This window comes from Artemia franciscana, unplaced genomic scaffold (genome assembly GCF_032884065.1).
Source record: "Artemia franciscana unplaced genomic scaffold, ASM3288406v1 PGA_scaffold_218, whole genome shotgun sequence".
In the NCBI taxonomy this organism is placed as follows: domain Eukaryota; kingdom Metazoa; phylum Arthropoda; class Branchiopoda; order Anostraca; family Artemiidae; genus Artemia; species Artemia franciscana.
In genome coordinates this window covers 170,506-186,749 of record NW_027062647.1, presented here as the reverse complement: position 1 = coordinate 186,749, position 16,244 = coordinate 170,506, and the positions used below count along the sequence as shown (strand labels likewise).

General features: G+C 37.5%; 1 protein-coding gene across 1 annotated transcript in view; it reads left to right on the top strand.

The window, feature by feature from the left end:
- The window catches only part of LOC136041428 (low-density lipoprotein receptor-related protein 8-like), a 45,170-nt gene that overhangs the window by 10,557 nt on the left and 18,369 nt on the right, over positions 1–16,244 (top strand). Inside the window, exon 3 of the mRNA XM_065726099.1 lies at positions 6,807–6,990. Within this exon, the coding sequence (XP_065582171.1) occupies positions 6,807–6,990 (184 nt within the window). The remainder of the gene's footprint in view (positions 1–6,806; positions 6,991–16,244) is intronic.

Genomic DNA, 16,244 nt, shown 5'->3' with positions numbered 1-16,244 from the left:
CTTCATATGGAAGGGGTGGTCGAAAGAACTTTGGAGAAGGCTTATTAAATTGAAAATCATAGGTTCTAATTCCCCTTTTAAGAATCAAAAGTGATTGGATGGTAACTATCCCCCTCACCAGGTAGTTTTATTCTCAAACGCATCCAATGAAAATTTTGAAGGAGGATTTGCAATATTTTAAAACCGGCTTAGGGTATTAAGTTGGAACTTTCAGGATATGTTGAGGGATATGTTGAAAAGTGGTTCAAGGACTGCCAGATCTCTTCCCATACCCATTTTAGTTGCCCTCCTTCCAAAAGTTTTGAAATAGAAATCTTGTTAAAGATAGCCTGGATTTCAAATAGCTATGGGGACGACATATTCCCCTTCCAACTTTTGAGAGGGATGCCGAACACAATAAGGCACAATGTGTGCATGCTGGCTGTCAAAACAGTGCATCAGGAATATTTAAGGAACGGCTGAGGTTCTTTAGTTGAAAATTTCATGGGATGTTGAGGCCGTTGTTGAATAGCTATTGGAAGGCAACCAGCCCCCTCGCCCTTTTAAGATGCTCCCTTCCGTCATCACTGATCAAATATTTGAAAAAATTATTTTGTTCGAAACAGTCACAGGGTCTAGTAGCCATGAGCCATGACTCCTGGGATGCAATACCCCCCACAGCCCCCAGTGAAAGGATTGAAACTTACGCAATTTGTCCTTTTTTACATGCAATATTCGTCGCTAGAAAAGGGGGAATATTTGATTCGAGGTGTGTATGGAAAGGCTAATGGTATTAAGGTGAAACCTCGGGAAATGTTACGGGTTATGTTAAACTAAATCTAAAGATAGTATGTGTATGGAGTTGATGTTTATTTCTAAAAGTACTAATAATATTGAACTTATTAAAGCTGACAAAGAGAAAACATTTAAAATGTCTTTTGTTTGTTATTGCGCTGCCTATAAGACAGGTCAGATGCAACATTTTCCAAACTAAACATGGCTGTATTTGTATATTACAGTCAAATTCTACGCCAGTTTACAAACTAAGTTTTTTTTTCTAGATTAACACTTATTTCACTCATTTTTACTTTTTTTCATTTTCTTAACGCTGACTTGTTCAAGATAAGTGAGTATCTCTAAGAATTGTAGTCTTTTTAACACAGGATTTGTAAAGTTACTTTCTGTACAGATTTAACTTCAGACAAGTTTCACTCAGTAGGCTGATTGATGGCTTACACAAACAAATTTTTATCAATGAGAGTCCCTGTCCTTCAAAATTGAAGTTATTACTAAGATTACCCTGTCTTTTTTCTTGGTGTTTGCACAAAAACGTTGGATAAAATGCTAGATTTGACTAGCATTTTTCTCTTTTTTTCGTGTAATTTTCAATGAATAAAACAGGTCATGATTATCGGGATATTGGTCTACGGTTCCAGGTCACTAATTATTTTCAAGAAAAGTAAGAATTATGCTGCTTAATTTAACCAAATAATGAAATAAACTATGTATTTGAGTTTAAATCTAGGTTTAATGTTTAGGATTTTATGTGATACAACTTTTTTTTTCTGAATTATAATTCATATACTTTGCATTCATATGAATGCTATGAGAAGAAGGGAAAAATGGTCTTTTTTGTAGAGAAAAAGGGGAAAAAGAATTCTCTTTAAATTTGAAAAAGATCTCAAGGTATATATGGACGTAGTATTTTTATGGAACTTGGTATTAACCAAGTGACATATAGCAGTCGCCAATTCTGTCGGTCTGTCGGTCCCGGTTTTGCTACTTTAGGCACTTCCAGGTAAGCTAGGACGATGAAATTTGGCAAGCGTATCAGGGACCGGACCAGATTAAATTAGAAGTAGTCGTTTTCCCGATTTGACCATCTGGGGGGGGGGAGTGGGGGCCCGGTTAATTCGCAAAAAATAGAAAAAATGAAGTATTTTTAACTTATCAGCGGGTGATTGGATCTTAATGAAATTTGATGTTTGGAATGATATTGTGTCTCAGAGCTCTTATTTTAAATCCCGACTGGGTCTGATGACATTTGGGGGATTTCGGGGGGGGGGAAACCTAAAATCTTGGAAAACACTTAGAGTAGAGGGATCGGGATGAAACTTGATGGGAAAAATAAGCGCAAGTCCCAGATACATGATTGACATAATCGGAACTGATTTGCTCTCTTTGGGGTAGTTGGGGGTGGGGGAGTAATTCTTAAAAATTAGAAAAATGAGGTATTTTCAACTTACGAACGGGTGATCGGATCTCAATGAAATTTGATGTTTAGAAGGATATCGTGTCTTAGAGCTCTTATTTTAAATCCCGACCGGATCTGGTGATGGGGGCGGGGAGTTGGGAGGGGGAAACCTAAAACTTGGAAAACACTTATAGTGGAGGGATCGGGGGGGGGGGGTTAATTCTGAAAAATTAGAAAAAATGAGGTATTTTGAACTTACGAACGGGTGATTGGATATCCATGAAATTTGATTTTTAGAAGGATATCGTGTCTCAAAGCTCTTATTTTAAGTCCTGACCGGATCTGGTGACATTGGGGGAAGTTTGGGGTGGGGAGACCTAAAATGATGGGAAACGCTTAGATTGGAGGGATTGGGATGAAACTTGGTTGGAAAAATAAGCAGAAGTCTTGCATACGTGATTTACATAATTGGAACGGATCTGCTCAATTGCGGGGGTGGTGGTAATTCTGAAAAATAAGAAAAATGACGTATTTTTAACTTACGAAGGAGTGATCGGATCTTCATGAAACTTCATATTTAGAAGGACCTCGTAACCCCGATATCTTATTTTAAATCTCATCCGGATCAAGCGTAATTGGGAGGGGCAGTTGGGGGGACCGGAAATCTTAGAAAATACTTAAAGCGGTAAGATCAGGATGAAACTGGATGGGAAGAATAGAAACCTGTCTAAAATACGTGACTGACATAACTGGACCGGATCTGCTCTCTCTGGTGGAATTGGGGGGGGGGTAATTTTGAAAATTGAGGTATTTGTAACTTACGAAAGGGTGACCAGATCTTAATGAAATTTGATATTTAAAAGGATCTTGTGCTTTGAAGTTCTAATTTCAAATTCCGACCAGATCCTGTGACATTCGGGGGAGTTGGAGGGGGGAACCGGAATTCTTGGAAAACATGAAAATTGGAGTATTTATATCTTACGAATAGATGATCGGATCGTAATGAAATTTGATTTTTAGAAGGAATTCATGTCTCAGAGCTCTTATTTCAAATCCCGACCAGATCTTTTGACATTGTGGGGATTTGGAGGGGGAAATCTTGGAAAAACACTTGGAGTGTAGGAATCGGGATGAAGCTTGGTGGATAGAATAAACAAATGTCCTTGATACGTGATTGACAGAATCATACTGGATTCGCTCTCTTTGGGGGAGTTGGGGGGAGGGGTTCAGTGATTTGGCGAGTTTGGTGCTTCTGGACGTGCTAGGGCGATGAAAATATGTAGGCGTGTCAGGGAGCTGCACAATTTAACTTGATAAAGTCGTTTTCCCAGATTCGACCATCTGGGGGGCAAAAGGGAGAGGAAAAATTAGAAAAATTTTAGGTATTTATAACTTACGAGTGGGTGATCGGATCTTAATGAATTTTGATATCTAGAAGGACTTTGTGACTCAGAGCTCTTATTGTAAATCTTGACCGGCATTAAGCCTCTTATTTTCCGTTTTAAATCAATCTATTGATTCATAGAATTTTGTTAGAGCTCATACCATATGATATCTTGGCTCTTAGCTCTTCTCGCCTCGTCGCAAGTGCCATATGAGCTCTTAGCTCTTGTTTGAAATAAACATTGCTGAGAGTTGCAGAAATTTACAAGGTAAAACCGACTCCAAATCAAAACCTGACAATCTGAATGCACATGGTGTGTTTTGATTTAATTCAAGTTTACCCTCAGTATCCTCTTAAATTTTACTTCAATAGACTTAGCATGGATAGTGCTTGTAACACGGTAGTTGTGGTACATTTTGCCTTTTAATCAGTTGAACAGCTTCCTCATGATACCCTGGAAGTTTCATTTGGAAACGCTATGCCGCTCCGAAATATTGCTCATAAGCTCTATTAACTCCCTTTTTACACCGTTTTTATCTTAATACTCTAAGTCTTACAAATTGATACAATTGAAGTAGTAGTTGAAGTAGTTTAGAAGCAGTAGTAGGTGTAGAAGTATTAGTAAAAGTAGCAGCGGGAGTAGTTTTAGTAGTGGCATGTACATATAACCTTTATGTCAATTGGTCTTCCCCTTAATTATTCTGCGGAATTTCCAACTTAATGCCCAAATATATTCTAGAGGTACATTTTTTTGATAATCTGCATGGATATAGTATTTTTTGATTTAGTTCAAATTCCCCCTCAATATCCTGTCAAATTTTCATCTTTATGGGCGTAGCCTTAATTGTACTACTATAATAGTAGTAGTGGTAATAGCAGGGACGGCAGTAGCAGTGATAGTGTATTACTAGTAGTAGTAGTAGTAGTAGTAGTAGTAGTAGTAGTAGTAGTAGTAGTAGTAGTAACAATAGTAGTAGCATGTACATGTTGAACATCCCACTCATGATGCCCCAGAAGTTTTCTCTTGATACAGTAAGCCGTCCCAAAAATATTGCTAATACGTCCGTATCAACAATATGTATGGACATACTTTATTTTGATTTAGCTCATCTTCCCCTTACCGTTTCCTCAAATGTTTATTTCAATGTCCTCAGCCTTGACAGTATTCACTAGAGAAGAAAGAATTTTATAGATAGTAGTGGTAGTAGTAGCAGTAGTAGTTGTGGTAGCAGTAGAAGCACTGGTAGCACCAGTAGTAGTAGTAGTGGTTGCAGTAGCGTTCATTTATACCCCTTTTGATCAATTGATCATCGAATTTATCATTTCCCAAAAGTTGCAAATCAATATACTCGGCCATTCCTGGGCTATGTCATTTTGACAACCCATATACGCATAACGTGGTTTTATTTAGTTCAAGGCTCCCCTCAACATTTCGCGAAAGGCTCACCTAAGTGCCCTTTGTATTTTGGGAAAGTAAAGGTATAACATGTATACCTTTTTCAATAGCCTATACTACTTGTCAACAATGAACCAATTGCCTACCTTACATGAGCGCTGAGTGCTGTAGGGGGGAGGGGGTTGAGTCCCAAGGCATTATTATTGGACTTATCAACAACACTGAAGAAAATAGATATCCAAAAATTTCGATTGGATGTTTGTTTTGGGAAATGACGAGCGTGAGTGGGTAGGGGGTCAGTCGCCCTCAAACCCCTAATAAATCTTAAAAAGGCTACTATAACTTCTAATTTCCAATCAAATGAGCCACAAATAAAACCAAATAAAAGCCTAATTAAAAAAAAATTAAGCCCAAATGAAACACTATATTTCCCAAAGGCATAACTAACAACCCTTGCTCAAAGGCTCTGGGGGATGGGTTGCGTCAACTATTGAGGTATTGTTATATGTTCCTTGAAGTATTTTGAACAAAATGACTATTTCAGTATTTCAATCAGTTACGTTTAGGGAAACAGGGCATCGCGGGGCGGGGAGGGGGGGGGTAGTTGCGCTCCATCACTTTTTAAAAAAAGCAAAACTTTCAATGTCCAATCAAATGAGCCTCCTCTAAAGTTTATAAGACCCCCACCCCCTTCTATAAACAACCTTATATACCCCCTGGACCTAACTCACAACCCTTGCCCCCAGGTTCCGGGGGTTTGTTTCAACCCCAAAGGTCTTGATGTATAATCTTCAGGCTAATTTGAACCAAATTGATATCTCAAAATTTCTGTCGGACGCATATTGGAAAAAGAGAACTGAGGGGGACTAGTTGCTGTCCGATCACTTTTGAGTCTTAAAAAGGGCACTAGCCAAATGAATAAACCCACTCCAGGGTTTATACGACCACTGACTCCATAAAAACCATATTTGCTATTAATGGGCAACTAGTATAACTTATAGCCCTTGCCTTGAGGGCTGTGGGGGTTGTCATCACCAAAGACATAACTACTGGAGCTTCCGAATATGCTGAACAAAATGAGCATCTCAAAATGTTGATTGGATGTGCCTGGAGAAATGATAGGCGGTGGGAAATGGTTGCCCTTCAATCCGTTGGACTATTAGAAAGGGTCCTAGAAATTTTAGTTTCCTTTTGAATGGGTCCCTTTCGATGCTTCTATGACATTTCCTTCTATACGAAGTTCCCTGATAAAAAACAAAACATATAAATAATATATTGCGCCAACATTATTTTTTGTTTTAGCAGCGCTATTACGCTGTCTATGATTTACACAAAATCATATTTCACCACATAATAGGATTGCTAATAAGATAATACCATAGACACTAAGAATCTTTGAATTTAATTCTTTCATGCCTATTTCGCAATCGTAAGGTTCCTCAAAATTACGTGCTAAATATAGCACCTAGTGCGTTCGAATGATAGTCAATTATAAAGGTACTTATGTACGCATAGTCATGCTATTGTTACTATCACATGCAACAACTCATCGTACAAAAGCGAAACAGTTTAGTTCAACACATCTGCGTACCTTTTTTTTTTCGATGCTAATCCGTCCAAAAGTTTACTTCTTTTATAATGGTATCAATTCACAGAAACATAGAAGGGAATATTTTTTCTAAATCTAAGAGGGCAAAGGACAGTTTTTTTTTCGATTTTGTCGGTAAAAATGCCAAAAAGGTATTTTTTTCAATGGAAATACTCGAAGAAAGGTTTTTTTCGAAACATGGGGTGAGTGACTCCCTTCTCCATTCCAAATGTACGCCCCTTCCTTTTATTTATTATAATTTTAGCTATTGGATGTTTCAACTGGGGTCGATCATGGTCCTCTAGAAGCTGGGAGAGACGGACGAGGAGGTAAATTAGTCATTGAGTGTGAAAGTGACAAAGATTGTAAATTTAGCAGTGGCAGATGTAAAAATGGAGCTTGCAAATGCGTCAATTCGCAAATCTTGTACAATAACAAGTGCATGAATAGTAAGAATTTTTGTTCTATTTGTGGTAACTTTTTTGTCAATGGACTATTCTGAAGGAGACGTAATAGTAACCAAAGATGGGCACCTTTCAATTCCCCGGTCAATGTTATGCCCAAGGTCATATACAGAACTGCGTGAAAACACTACGATAATGAGATTTTTATTTTATGATATTCAGAAGATTCTATTAATCAGATTATCATGCTTCCTTCTATTTTCATCCACATTTTTAAATACAATATTCATTTCGCAGTTTTTATTGCTTTACAATGGAGTGTTACTATAAATTGGATTAAGAATAAAATGCCCATTTGACAAAGAGACATGATGAATCAATCAGTGAAAAAAAAATGGATAAATATATTGCTTAGGGCTATAATCTGACCCCACTAGGGGAGGGACGCAACTTTCATGGTAGTGACCGTTATGTTCGCAAAGAGTCTTGATTGGGGACTTGTATTGTGCTACTATTCTTTTGTTATTACAATGTTTCCTTCATAAGAGCCCATAGACAAGAATTTTCTCTATTTATTTTGTGCTAATCTATGAGAATTCAGACTATGTGGAATTGCCAATATTTTGTCACAATCAAAGTGACAGTCATGGCTTGTGTTACAAATGTAAAATATTGTATTACTAATACAATATCGTCTACCATCGCCGTTTTGGCACGACAACTCAGATCATGGTTGTATGCTACAAATCTTACATTAGATTGCTCACATAATATGATTGCCCAGTGTGGCACAGCACACTGACCATCAATCAAAGAGACAAAATAGAAAAGATTGCAGAAAAGGGCATGCAAAATAATTGTGGGAAGTGGTTATCTTGACTACGAGACGAGCCTCAAAGTTCTAAAAGTTGGAGACCCATAAAGAGAGAAGGTGTAAATTGGTTGTGGACTTCGGTCGGAAAATCCTTGACTCGGAAACACACCGTGATCTTCTTCCGGGTTTTGAGACACGCCAAACTCAACATTCCACCAGGCTCAGAGAGAGAACAAAAAACGATGCAAGGCAGGAACAACCGCTGATCCACTCATTCGAGCGGTACCTGAAGTCATTTGGTCCGTACTTCGTAAATCATTATAATGATGACTTGGAAAATAATTGCTAATAAACTATGTGCGAATTATTTAATTTTGTAGGTATTTTAAATTATTTTTGACCTCTGCTGTTATTTTTGTAATTGAGAAGAATATTAAGACAAAATAAAATGAATTTGAATTAAATGCTATCTTTTTTAGTGAGAATAAATGCTTCCTAGACAATGCTGCTGATAATGTAAAATTGAGATGGATAAGAGCAAACTGTTTCTATTCCAGGCGAATATAAAACCCATTTATTTCAGAATCTAATATTTTTAATTACAAATTAATCGCTAGTTCTATATTCTTATTGAATTAGATCTGGCAACTCATATGTACGGTATAAGGATTTTTATTTTAAGAATTATTTATAAGTTGTTCCATTTAAAATTTCCCTGTTTTTGTGGGAAAATAATGGCAGCCCCTCATAGTCTGATCTCTGAAAGATTAGCACAAAATAAATCGAAAAAGTCCTTTTCTATGGGCTTTTATGAAGGAAAAACTATAATAACAAAATAAATTTAGCACCATTCAAGTCCTCAATCAAGATTCTTTGCAAATATAATGGTCACTACCATGAAAATTGCACCCCTCCCCTAGTGGGGCTGAACTATAGCCGTAAACAATATATTCATCCATCGTTTTTCACTGTTTTTCATTGGTTGATTCATCGTATTTCTTTGTCAACTCTAGAACGTCCTTCCTCCCATGTTGTTGGAACTTAATAATTTTTTCAACTTTTTTTTTCATATCTTTAAAAGGCATTGTGTACACTTGTAACAAAAAATTATTATGTAGTTTTTTGGGAGTATGAAATGAAAATGGTATCCTTAATAAAACTTCACTCTTACCCCGTCAGTCAGCTGTTATGACAGCACAATTCAAAATCTAATGGGGTTTTTAGTAACTTAAGAGTTTCTTCGCCCTAGTTTTATGCACATAAAAAAAAATTGTCAAGTCATCAATTTTAAAAACTCCGAACAGATGAGTTTGTATTTCTATACATCAATTTATTCTTCATCCAACAAAGAATGAAATAAGATCGCCGTCTTTTAGATTCCATGACAAATTTGTGTATCAAATTTTAAAAGTCATTCTTTCACACAATTAATAAGAAAAGTAAAATCCACCAAAAAAAAAGAGAAGTGTGAGCCTGAGCATACTACGTGCATCTTTTAGTACTTAGAACAGATAGCGCAACAGGATGCAAAGTTTAACTCGTTTCGCAATATTTACTTTATCACTATTCTAACCAAGGACATACGATAATAATAAATTATAGACTTCATTCTTGTTTTTTCCTTTTATTGTCTTTTTCGGTTTATATGAATCAGTAGAATCTAAGACCTCACTTTATATTCTTCAATGCCAATATTATCTGCCATCTATAGTCTTTCTTTAATCTGCTAATTGTAATGGCTGTATTCTGTATTCTAATTTTAGCACAGGAAACGAAACAAGTGAAGTGAAAACTCTGGTAAATATTGTTCTATTAAACTTCATCTGTTTTTTAATCAAAAATAACTACCTACGTAAATTAAATTGTTAAAGGACGTAAGACAAATGCCAGTATTGCCGGGCACTGGCTTCGAAGAAAGCCAGTACCATCTATATTCTTTTATATTCTGTTAATTAGTATGGCTGTAAAGGAAGTATTTTAGCAGAGAAAATGAAACAATTGAAGTGAAAATACTGGTAAATATTGTTTTTTTAGACTTTATCTCTTATTTAATCAGAAATAGACTATCTACGTAAAATAAATTGTTAAATGACAATAAAATAAATGCCAGTATTGCCACGTACTGGAATTAAGAGATTGTCAAACTTTAGCTGTACCAACCTAAAAATAAGTTTTGCTTGCACTGGTCTCAGAGAATAGTAGTTTTAATTACTGGAATATCCTTACGCGACAATATTGTTCCATTTATTAACAAAATGGGCCTGAGAATAACCACTGACAGTTATAAGTGAAGTTTTTTTTAATTTGGGTATGGAGACACATACATTTACACTGCTTATTGCACATAATTTCTTAGAAAATATCTTCATAAACGTAAAAGGTACTAAAACAGTGGTTTTGTGTTCGTAAAAAACATAATCATGCATAGGATTCAAAGATTAAGCTGAGTAAGTAGCATGATCACCTAAATACAAGAAACTTCACCTAATTTTATTATTATAGTTTTATGAAGCATAGTAGCCTCCTAATGTTAGGGTAGAGTATTAATAAAGACTGAGAATGCAGTTAAGACGTAAAAAGCCTAGACTTAAGTCTTAAGGTTCCTATCCCGATGTCAAAGGATATTGAAAAAATAGGCAATCTAGCAGGTACCAACGGAATAAAGGTAAAAAATGTAATTGGAAGAAGAAGAAACGCCAGGACAGCGGGAATGAGAGAAGCTCTGACTAGACTAGGGTGTAGAAGTAGCGTTAATAAAGACTGAGAATGCAGTTAAGACGTAAAAAACCTAGACTTAAGTCTTGAGGTTCCTATCCCGATGTCAAAGGATATTGAAAAAATAGGCAATCTAGCAGGTACCAACTGAATAAAGGTAAAAAATGTAATTGGAAGAAGAAGAAACGCCAGGACAGCGGGAATGAGAGAAGCTCTGACTAGACTAGGGTGTAGAAGTAGCGTTAATAAAGACTGAGAATGCAGTTAAGACGTAAAAAGCCTAGACTTAAGTCTTAAGGTTCCTATCCCGATGCCAAAGGATATTGAAAAAATAGGCAATCTAGAAGGTACCAACTGAATAAAGGTAAAAAATGTAATTGGAAGAAGAAGAAACGCCAGGACAGTGGGAATGAGAGAAGCTCTGACTAGACTAGGGTGTAGAAGTAGCGTTAATAAAGACTGAGAATGAAGTTAAGACGTAAAAAGCCTAGACTTAAGTCTTAAGGTTCCTATCCCGATGTCAAAGAATATTGAAAAAATAGGCAATCTAGCAGGTACCAACTGAATAAAGGTAAACAATGTAATTGGAAGAAGAAGAAACGCCAGGGCAGCGGGAATGAGAGAAGCTCTGACTAGACTAGGGTGTAGAAGTAGCGTTAATAAAGACTGAGAATGCAGTTAAGACGTAAAAAGCCTAGACTTAAGTCTTAAGGTTCCTATCCCGATGTCAAAGGATATTGAAAAAATAGGCAATCTAGCAGGTACCAACTGAATAAAGGTAAAAAATGTAATTGGAAGAAGAAGAAACGCCAGGACAGTGGGAATGAGAGAAGCTCTGACTAGACTAGGGTGTAGAACTAGCGTTAATAAAGATTGAGAATGCAGTTAAGACGTAAAAAGCCTAGACTTAAGTCTTAAGGTTCCTATCCCGATGTCAAAGGATATTGAAAAAATAGGCAATCTAACAGGTATCAACTGAATAAAGGTAAAAAATGTAATTGGAAGAAGAAGAAACGCCAGGACAGCGGTAATGAGAGAAGCTCTGACTAGACTAGGGTGTAGAAGTAGCGTTAATAAAGACTGAGAATGCAGTTAAGACGTAAAAAGCCTAGACTTAAATCTTAAGGTTCCTATCCCGATGTCAAAGGATACTGAAAAAATAGGCAATCTAGCAGGTACCAACTGAATAAAGGTAAAAAATGTAATTGGAAGAAGAAGAAACGCCAGGACAGCGGGAATGAGAGAAGCTCTGACTAGACTAGGGTGTAGAAGTAGCGTTAATAAAGACTGAGAATGCAGTTAAGACGTAAAAAGCCTAGACTTAAGTCTTAAGGTTCCTATCCCGATGTCAAAGGATATTGAAAAAATAGGCAATCTAGCAGGTACCAACTGAATAAAGGTAAAAAATGTAATTGGAAGAAGAAGAAACGCCAGGACAGCGGGAATGAGAGAAGCTCTGACTAAACTAGGGTGTAGAAGTAGCGTTAATAAAGACTGAGAATGCAGTTAAGACGTAAAAAGCCTAGACTTAAGTCTTAAGGTTCCTATCCCGATGTCAAAGGATATTGAAAAAATAGGCAATCTAGCAGGTACCAACTGAATAAAGGTAAAAAATGTAATTGGAAGAAGAAGAAACGCCAGGACAGCGGGAATGAGAGAAGCTCTGACTAGACTAGGGTGTAGAAGTAGCGTTAATAAAGACTGAGAATGCAGTTAAGACGTAAAAAGCCTAGACTTAAGTCTTAAGGTTCCTATCCCGATGCCAAAGGATATTGAAAAAATAGGCAATCTAGCAGGTACCAACTGAATAAAGGTAAAAAATGTAATTGGAAGAAGAAGAAACGCCAGGACAGCGGGAATGAGAGAAGCTCTGACTAGACTACGGTGTAGAAGTAGCGTCTGCAGGAATATTCAGTCTTTGTCGGCTTGGCAGTGCAATGAGCGGGAATGAGAGAAGCTCTGACTAGACTAGGGTGTAGAAGTAGCGTTAATAAAGACTGAGAATGCAGTTAAGACGTAAAAAGCCTAGACTTGAGTCTTAAGGTTCCTATCCCGATGTCAAAGGATATTGAAAAAATAGGCAATCTAGAAGGTACCAACTGAATAAAGGTAAAAAATGTAATTGGAAGAAGAAGAAACGCCAGGACAGCGGGAATGAGAGAAGCTCTGACTAGACTAGGGTGTAGAAGTAGCGTTAATAAAGACTGAGAATGCAGCTAAGACGTAAAAAGCCTAGACTTAAGTCTTAAGGTTCCTATCCCGATGCCAAAGGATATTGAAAAAATAGGCAATCTAGAAGGTACCAACTGAATAAAGGTAAAAATGTAATTGGAAGAAGAAGAAACGCCAGGACAGCGGGAATGAGAGAAGCTCTGACTAGACTAGGGTGTAGAAGTAGCGTTAATAAAGACTGAGAATGCAGTTAAGACGTAAAAAGCCTAGACTTAAGTCTTAATGTTCCTATCCCGATGCCAAAGGATATTGAAAAAATAGGCAATATAGCAGGTACCAACTGAATAAAGGTAAAAAATGTAATTGGAAGAAGAAGAAACGCCAGGACAGCGGGAATGAGAGAAGCTCTGACTAGACTACGGTGTAGAAGTAGCGTCTGCAGGAATATTCAGTCTTTGTCGGCTTGGCAGTGCAATGAGCGGGAATGAGAGAAGCTCTGACTAGACTAGGGTGTAGAAGTAGCGTTAATAAAGACTGAGAATGCAGTTAAGACGTAAAAAGCCTAGACTTAAGTCTTAAGGTTCCTATCCCGATGCCAAAGGATATTGAAAAAATAGGCAATCTAGAAGGTACCAACTGAATAAAGGTAAAAAATGTAATTGGAAGAAGAAGAAACGCCAGGACAGCGGGAATGAGAGAAGCTCTGACTAGACTAGGGTGTAGAAGTAGCGTTAATAAAGACTGAGAATGCAGTTAAGACGTAAAAAGCCTAGACTTAAGTCTTAAGGTTCCTATCCCGATGCCAAAGGATATTGAAAAAATAGGCAATATAGCAGGTACCAACTGAATAAAGGTAAAAAATGTAATTGGAAGAAGAAGAAACGCCAGGACAGCGGGAATGAGAGAAGCTCTGACTAGACTACGGTGTAGAAGTAGCGTCTGCAGGAATATTCAGTCTTTGTCGGCTTGGCAATGCAATGAGCAGGAATGAGAGAAGCTCTGACTAGACTAGGGTGTAGAAGTAGCGTTAATAAAGACTGAGAATGCAGTTAAGACGTAAAAAGCCTAGACTTAAGTCTTAAGGTTCCTATCCCGATGTCAAAGGATATTGAAAAAATAGGCAATCTAGCAGGTACCAACTGAATAAAGGTAAAAAATGTAATTGGAAGAAGAAGAAACGCCAGGACAGCGGGAATGAGAGAAGCTCTGACTAGACTAGGGTGTAGAAGTAGCGTTAATAAAGACTGAGAATGCAGTTAAGACGTAAAAAGCCTAGACTTAAGTCTTAAGGTTCCTATCCCGATGTCAAAGGATATTGAAAAAATAGGCAATCTAGCAGGTACCAACTGAATAAAGGTAAAAAATGTAATTGGAAGAAGAAGAAACGCCAGGACAGCGGGAATGAGAGAAGCTCTGACTAGACTAGGGTGTAGAAGTAGCGTTAATAAAGACTGAGAATGCAGTTAAGACGTAAAAAGCCTAGACTTAAGTCTTAAGGTTCCTATCCCGATGCCAAAGGATATTGAAAAAATAGGCAATCTAGAAGGTACCAACTGAATAAAGGTAAAAAATGTAATTGGAAGAAGAAGAAACGCCAGGACAGCGGGAATGAGAGAAGCTCTGACTAGACTAGGGTGTAGAAGTAGCGTTAATAAAGACTGAGAATGCAGTTAAGACGTAAAAAGCCTAGACTTAAGTCTTAAGGTTCCTATCCCGATGCCAAAGGATATTGAAAAAATAGGCAATATAGCAGGTACCAACTGAATAAAGGTAAAAAATGTAATTGGAAGAAGAAGAAACGCCAGGACAGCGGAAATGAGAGAAGCTCTGACTAGACTATGGTGTAGAAGTAGCGTCTGCAGGAATATTCAGTCTTTGTCGGCTTGGCAGTGCAATGAGCGGGAATGAGAGAAGCTCTGACTAGACTAGGGTGTAGAAGTAGCGTTAATAAAGACTGAGAATGCAGTTAAGACGTAAAAAGCCTAGACTTAAGTCTTAAGGTTCCTATCCCGATGCCAAAGGATATTGAAAAAATAGGCAATCTAGAAGGTACCAACTGAATAAAGGTAAAAAATGTAATTGGAAGAAGAAGAAACGCCAGGACAGCGGGAATGAGAGAAGCTCTGACTAGACTAGGGTGTAGAAGTAGCGTTAATAAAGACTGAGAATGCAGTTAAGACTTAAAAAGCCTAGACTTAAGTCTTAAGGTTCCTATCCCGATGCCAAAGGATATTGAAAAAATAGGCAATATAGCAGGTACCAAATGAATAAAGGTAAAAAATGTAATTGGAAGAAGAAGAAACGCCAGGACAGCGGGAATGAGAGAAGCTCTGACTAGACTACGGTGTAGAAGTAGCGTCTGCAGGAATATTCAGTCTTTGTCGGCTTGGCAGTGCAATGAGCGGGAATGAGAGAAGCTCTGACTAGACTAGGGTGTAGAAGTAGCGTTAATAAAGACTGAGAATGCAGTTAAGACGTAAAAAGCCTAGAGTTAAGTCTTAAGGTTCCTATCCCGATGTCAATGGATATTGAAAAAATAGGCAATCTAGCAGGTACCAACTGAATAAAGGTAAAAAATGTAATTGGAAGAAGAAGAAACGCCAGGACAGCGGGAATGAGAGAAGCTCTGACTAGACTAGGGTGTAGAAGTAGCGTTAATAAAGACTGAGAATGCAGTTAAGACGTAAAAAGCCTAGACTTAAGTCTTAAGGTTCCTATCCCGATGTCAAAGGATATTGAAAAAATAGGCAATCTAGCAGGTACCAACTGAATAAAGGTAAAAAATGTAATTGGAAGAAGAAGAAACGCCAGGACAGCGGTAATGAGAGAAGCTCTGACTAGACTAGGGTGTAGAAGTAGCGTTAATAAAGACTGAGAATGCAGTTAAGACGTAAAAAGCCTAGACTTAAGTCTTAAGGTTCCTATCCCGATGTCAAAGGATATTGAAAAAATAGGCAATCTAGCATGTACCAACTGAATAAAGGTAAAAAATGTAATTGGAAGAAGAAGAAACGCCAGGACAGCGGGAATGAGAGAAGCTCTGACTAGACTAGGGTGTAGAAGTAGCGTTAATAAAGACTGAGAATGCAGTTAAGACGTAAAAAGCCTAGACTTAAGTCTTAAGGTTCCTATCACGATGCCAAAGGATATTGAAAAAATAGGCAATCTAGAAGGTACCAACTGAATAAAGGTAAAAAAATGTAATTGGAAGAAGAAGAAACGCCAGGACAGTGGGAATGAGAGAAGCTCTGACTAGACTAGGGTGTAGAAGTAGCGTTCTCTCATACTGACGTATGTCATACTAGCGTTCTCTCTCATACGTTCTCTCATACCAACTGAATAAAGGTAAAAAATGTAATTGGAAGAAGAAGAAACGCCAGGACAGCGGGAATGAGAGAAGCTCTGACTAGACTAGGGTGTAGAAGTAGCGTTAATAAAGACTGAGAATGCAGTTAAGACGTAAAAAGCCTAGACTTAAGTCTTAAGGTTCCTATCACGATGCCAAAGGATATTGAAAAAATAGGCAATCTAGAAGGTACCAACTGAATAAAGGTAAAAAAAATGTAATTGGAAGAAGAAGAAACGCCAGGACAGTGGG